The 6,492-nt window shown below is 44.7% G+C and overlaps 1 protein-coding gene across 1 annotated transcript; it reads right to left on the bottom strand.

The window, feature by feature from the left end:
* Positions 1 to 5,796: 5,796 nt before the first annotated feature.
* On the bottom strand, positions 5,797 to 6,246 carry LOC101359111 (calmodulin-like). Its single transcript, XM_012556507.1, has one exon. The coding sequence runs from the start codon at positions 6,244 to 6,246 to the stop codon at positions 5,797 to 5,799; it is 450 nt and encodes a 149-aa protein (XP_012411961.1).
* Between the last annotated feature and the right edge of the window lie 246 nt (positions 6,247 to 6,492).

Raw genomic sequence — 6,492 nt, 5'->3', positions numbered from 1 at the left:
AGACCCATGGGACATAAGGTATCCCACCCACTTTTTATGCCTTTGGAGTTCTTTGGAAAGGAGGTAACTGATTTTAACATGTTTAGCATCAAGGTGGGAGCCTTTTGGAATGCTTGGAACTCAAGAACTCTGAGTTGGAGCCTAATTTTTTTTTAATAGATTTTTTTTAATTGTCTTAGGTGATGCCCCCCGGATGTGTGAATTTTCTAAATTTTTGACAGGTTTGCCTTTATTTCTGTGAGATAAGCCTCTTCTCTATGTTTCCCTGTTACTATGTTCTCATAAGAAATTACTTATCACTAGAATAAGTTATTGCCAGTCTTCATTCAGTCATAGTGGGCATTTTCTTCTTTATATCATTCATTGTTTCCAAGTGTTACTGGCTCCCTCCTTTTCTAGCTTCTGAACAATAAATAGTGTCTTTCCAATAAGGAATAATGCATTGCAGTGGTATTTTTCATTGTAACAGATGGAATGCACCACTGTGAGCAGTTCTGCAGTATTCCAGGGCAGCTGTTTCTGCTTCTTAGCTGTTATTACTGTTTTTGTTGTAAAGAAGAATACATTGTAGTGGTAATTTTCCTGAGATTCAAATTCCTTCAGTTTTATTTATTTGGCCTGTAAGTACTGCTTTTGTAGTAATGAAGAATGCTCTGTAGTAGTAATTTTCCTGAGATAAAAACTCCCTTGGCTTTATTTATTTGGGCTGTAAGTACTGCTTTTGCAGTAAGGAAGACTGCATTGTACCATGTTTTAAAAAGTTTCATGAAAAACAATAAAAAGGCTAAGAAGAAGGAGACTAGAATAAAATGTATGTGCAGTCATTGGCAGATGCCTTCATGTTTACCTCATGTTTTACAAATTTTCAAGAAATATAATTTTAAACATAAAAAATCTGATTTTACCATTGACTCATATTGGCAGGATTTATGTCTTCCAGGGTCCGCTGGTATACATGTGATCCCAGATAATGGATATCAAAATCCATAACTAATAATAATTCTGAATTGGTCCTTCATTAGTGATAACACATAGTATTATAGAAAAATTCAAAGGAGAAAATAATTGGGTCTTGAAAGGGAAGCACCGAAAATCCCACCAACTGGGAACTCCTTCAGTCCCAGGCAAAGCGGGATAGTTGGTAGTCCTATAACCCTGGGCCCTCAACCCCTAGTTAAGCTGCCTTAGTTGCTCCCCATGAAAAAGAACTAGGAGGTCTCCAGAGCCTAGTCTCCTGACTGCTCCCCCTAGTAGTAAATCAACCTTAGCTTATCCCAAGTTCCCGTTAGCAATTTGGGCCAATTCTTTTTCTAAGTTACTGGATAGAGTGTGCTGGGGTAGAAGATCCAGCATATGCCTCCTTATATCTAGGAAAAATCAAGGAAAGGCAGCACCAGCTCCTTCTTTTTCCCCATCAGAGATGAAATAATACAGTAAGATGAGAAGGGACTGCACCTATTCTTCTAAACAGCAATGGTTACACAGGTAGGTAACTGGACAGTGGGATGTTCCTGAGGGCCAAAGGTGTTCCTGTCTGGCGCTCAAGAACTTCTGTCCCAGTGTGTTTTCCTCTTAAAGGTTTGGATGTTGGGCCACATTGCAAATGAGAACCTAAATTCAACCACATAAAAAATTTGGAAGTGCATATCAGCTGTACTATTGGTAACGCTACTATAGAAAATGCATTTTTTTTCTTTAACCCTTCCAGATTCTGTCTCAGCCTTCATATACAGAAATGTGAATGATCAGTTTCCTAGTCTGTTAGATTAAAAACCCAAGCTTTTTCCTCCCAAGTCCACCAAAAGATTGAGGAGTCAGAGTTGGAGGTGCAAATTAGCGTACTAATGGGGGAATAGGCTACAATATGCTAACACTGTTATATTTAGGTGTGGCCTTATGGGAGAGGTTACTTTTTTCTTTGTGCCACTCTGTACTTTTTAATCTCCCATTGTTGTTGTTGTTAGATGTCATCCAGTCAATTCCAGCTCAAAGCAACCCTGTGTACAGCAGAGCAAAACACTGCCTGATCCCGCGCCATCCTCACAATCATTGCTATGTTTGAGCCCATTGTTGCAGCCACTATGTCAGTCTATCTCTTTGAGGGTCTTCCTCTTTTCCACTGACCCTCTACTTTACCAAGAATAATGTCCTTCTCCAAGGCTTATCCCTCCTGATAACATATCCAAAGTACATGAAATGAAATCTCACCATCCTTGCTTCTAAGGAGCATTCTGTACCTCTTCCAAGACAGATTTGTTTGTTCTTCTGGCAGTCCATAGTATATTCAATATGCTTCATCAACACCATAATTCGAAGACATAATCTTCCATAATGTGCACATATTATTTTTATTGTAAAATATTTAAGACATAGAAAAATATAGAGAATTAAATGACTAACACCTATGTATTAGTAATCACCCAGTTTAAGAAACAAAACATTAAGGATTCAATTGAAGCCCCTCTTGCACCTTCCCTAATCCCTTCCATTCCACTCCAGAGAAAACCTCTGCCCTGAATCTGGTGTTTACTATTCTCAGTGAGTCACGTATTTCTTCAAAATTAAAAAAAAAAAAAAGTTGGTTTTTTTGTGTTTCAAGAAAGGAACATCCATTTGTACTCCACAGTTTTGAGCAGTTGGTCTCAGATATTTGGACTTCACAGACCAGTAAAATTTCAAATTAAATTTAAGGAACTTGTGGGACTCTCCATTTTGCACAGTTAAGAACATGAAATAAACAAAACAAAACAAACTATCATCTGCTATCACTGTAGCTTCTTAAAAGAAAGGACATTTAACACTGAAAATATAAGAAGAGTATTTCTAAGAATTAAAAAAATTAAATACATTTAGGTTAGTCAAAAAGTCTGTATTTTTCTCCTTTCTAAACAGACCGTGGAAAAGTTCATCTTGGACCAGCACCTGAACCCCACTTGGCATTTAGGAATCACTAATTTAGAAACTCAGACTTCTGTGACTATGTCCCTGAAGAGGATGGGGACTTTCTGGAGGGAACCACCTCCATCCTGAGACACAGAGACATACTTTGGCCACCCCACCCCTCACCTTCTCCTCAGTTACCACATCAAGCCTTGTAGCTGCCTCTGCTCCTTTTCCCTATCTCTGTCTTCTTATCTCCTCAACTAGGTCCCACACCTGTGACTTCTTCCTCTCCAACTGACACCCTCCCTTCCCTTCCCTTAGGGAATGTGGAATTCCCTTTCTCTACTTTTGAGGGGGTTGGGGTGCCAAGGAGAAGTTTCTATTGGCCATCGCATTTCCATGGCTAGCTGTGAGAGAGCATTCAGCAATTTAAAACTAATTGTCATAGGCACTACTTTCCATAGGTACGCAGCTGCACCCAGAGGCACCTTGGAAGACAGGCCTGGCAGTCTACTTCCGAAAGGTCACAGCCATTGAAAACCCTATGGAGCAGTTCTACTATCCACATATAGGGTCGTGGTGAGTCAGAATGGACTCTACGGCAACTACATCCCCTTACTACGCAGCCCATGCTAAGGAGAGTCTGGCCTCAGCCCGGCGGTTTGGAAGGTGTCTGGCCACAAGCGGGTCTCTAGAGGGAATTTTGGCCAGACTCTGAGGACAGGGTTATGATGAAAAAGGTAGCAATGTCTGAGGATCATAATAGACTGAAGTGACACCCTGAAAATATCAATGGGGGAAAAAATAAAATAAAAATGTAATTGATGTGGCAGCCCCACCTCGTGACTGGCCCTGCTCCTTACCCGACTGTGCTCAAGTTAGGAAACACTGGGCAGGCTCTGTCACTTACCTCACCACACCTGTGCTAGAAGCGGAGTGCGGGGAGCAGACTGTAAAGGTCTAGGCAAGAGTGTTTTGCAACAATAACCAGGTAAGCCAGCTATGCCTCTCTCCCCACCCTCAGTTGAGAACCAATGCTCTGACACAAGCCAGAACAAGGTAAGTTATCACCAATATTTTGAGTTAAAATTTCATTCAGTCGAATAACGAAAGACAAAAACAACACATTTCACAAACGAGGAAACAGAACCCTGAGCTAGTTAAAATTACCCAAAATCACACACCTGGTTGATGAAAATGCTGGAAAAATAATGTATGTTTTCTGAATCTCAAGTCTGAGTGCTCTTTCTGCCTCCCCTGCTGTACTAAGTGTGTCTGTCTTTTGGCTGGTCCCTTAACCTCCCTGGGCCTCAGTTTCCTCATCTGCAAAATCAGAAGCTTGGACTAGACAATCTCTGAGAACCAAGGCAAAATGAACCTTAGAAACTCAAGAGTTGTGGCAAGTAGCCTAGAATAGGTCTAATTAAAAAAAAAACAAATAACATAAACCCAAGTTCAGATAGTGCTTCTCCTAGATGAAACGGTTGATTTGGCAGCTGCTATCAGTCTTCCACCTCCATCTTCCTTTCTCTTCCAAATTCCTCTCTGGGTGCGCCTCTCAGACTAAAACATCTGAGAGCAACTTCAGAGCCAGATGGGGCTAGGAGAGGGCCATAGCCAGAGTAGGTCTGGGTAACTACAAGGTGCTGGGTTGTCCCGGCTGATTTCTCACAGGTGACCTGCTGTTGTTGTTGTTGGGTGCCGTCAAGTCAGTTCCGACTCAGCGATCCTATAGGACAGAGTAGAACTACTCCACAGGGTTTCCAAGGAGCAGTTGGTGGATCTGAACTACCAACCTTTAAGTTAGCAGCTGAGCTCTTAATCAGTACGCCACCAGGGCTCTGACCTGCTGCTAGCCTTGGAAATACCTTCTGCCCTAAGGATTTCTGCCCCTAGGATCTGACTTACAAGCAGCCCCCCACCTCAAGTGCCACCCCCACGGGCCTCCTTATCACAGCACTTTTGAACCTTATCCACTTTGGGACTGTTTTTGCTGTTATTCAAGTGACGGAGGTCTGATCCTCCACTTCTCTCCCTACCCTGCCCCCCTTTAAAAAATATCTATAGGATCCTCTACCTCAAATACAGGACACACACATGCACATATGCACACACACACAAACACTCCCCCCCGCAACCCCCAGTTGAGATTAAATAACAGTTGGCTATTTGCAGAGTGAAAAATTTTACTTGTTTGTGGCTTAGGTAGTGTTCCCACTCGTAGGCTTTCAGCTTGGACCTCTCCATCCTGCCCTCTTTAGAAGCCCCCTGTACTGGTCCTCACCCAGAAGCTCATACAGACCCTTAAGCCAAAGAAACCTGTCTCCTCCACCATGATATCACCCCCCATACCACTACTTCACCTTTCTTCTTAAGTGGGAGTCAAAGGGGAGGCAAGAGGAGACCGTCTGTCTTCCTCAAGTTAGTTGTCCCACTAGGGTGAGTGAAAGGAGTAGCCGCGCCAAAGAATCTCAAAGGCCAGTATTGGGACCTACGGCTTTCCACTTTCCAAGCATTCAAGCAACAACTTGTACCACATTTGGAGTTCAAGTTCATTTTATTTAGACCATCACATCTACTTGGGATTCCTCACAACAGCCCTGTGAGGTAGGGGGCATCCCCGTTTCCCTGCAGGGAGAAAAAGGAGAATCAGGAAGGTCTGCCTTTTGTCCAGGGTCTCACGGAGCAGAGTGGGGCTCCCGAGGAGCCCTGACCGCGCAGAATCCAGGCCCAAGAAAGCAAAGTCTTTCTCACTTGTGAGGTAATTTCCTATCCACCAACCCAGACCCCTCCCTTTATAGTCCAACCACAAAAGCAGCCGCCTAAGAATGCAGCGAGCCGAGCAGGCTACAAGCAAAAAGAGTTCAGGATCCAGGATTTCGGAGCCGGGCGCAGTGGGGCGCCAGGCGGCGCTCACTTCTCAGCGAGCATGCGCAGGAACTCCTGGTAGTTCACCTTCCCGTCCTGGTCGACGTCGGCCTCGCGGATCATCCCATCCACCTCCTCCTCGGACAGCTTCACACCCAGCTTGCCCATCGCCTGCTTGAGCTCTGCCACGGTGATGTGGCCGTTGCCGTCTACGTCGAACTCGCGGAAGACAGCCAACGTGTTTTCCTCTGTGTCCTTGCCCTTCATCCTCTTGGCTATCGCTGCCAGGAACTCTTGGAAGTCAATGACACCGTCGCCGTCGGTGTCCACCATGGCGATGAGGACCTTCAGCTGGTCCTCCGGGACATTCTGGCCCAGGGACTGCATCAACTGGCCCAGCTCCTGGACGTTGATGGTGCCGTCCCCATTCGTGTCAAACATCGTGAAGGCCTGCTTAAACTCTTCCACCTGCTCTTCTGTCAGATCTTCAGCCATGTCTGTGTCCCTCTCACCTGGTCAGGGAGCTTCCAAGTTTGCTGCCAACCAGCTCAAGCCCTGCTGCTCAAAGGGCTTAACGTCCAGAGCCTGGGACCTAGGCTGAGATTTGAGGCAGCGTCTGCTTGAGGGCGAAGCTCCAGAGAAAGTCTTAGCATGGGATGGGAACTCGCTCCTTTTCTGCAGCTGGAGCGAAGGGAGGAGAAAGACTCCTTACCCTCCCATGTCCCCAGGCCAAATCCTCCT

Source organism: Trichechus manatus, unplaced genomic scaffold, assembly GCF_000243295.1.
Source record: "Trichechus manatus latirostris isolate Lorelei unplaced genomic scaffold, TriManLat1.0 scaffold00067, whole genome shotgun sequence".
NCBI classification, from domain to species: domain Eukaryota; kingdom Metazoa; phylum Chordata; class Mammalia; order Sirenia; family Trichechidae; genus Trichechus; species Trichechus manatus.
The sequence above is the reverse complement of the archived record's forward strand: the minus strand, read 5'-3'. Positions and strand labels throughout refer to the sequence as shown.

Bases quoted from the DNA above. Each gene is read 5' to 3' on its own strand.
- LOC101359111 (XM_012556507.1), bottom strand. From the start codon at position 6,246: ATGGCTGAAGATCTGACAGAAGAGCAGGTGGAAGAGTTTAAGCAGGCC.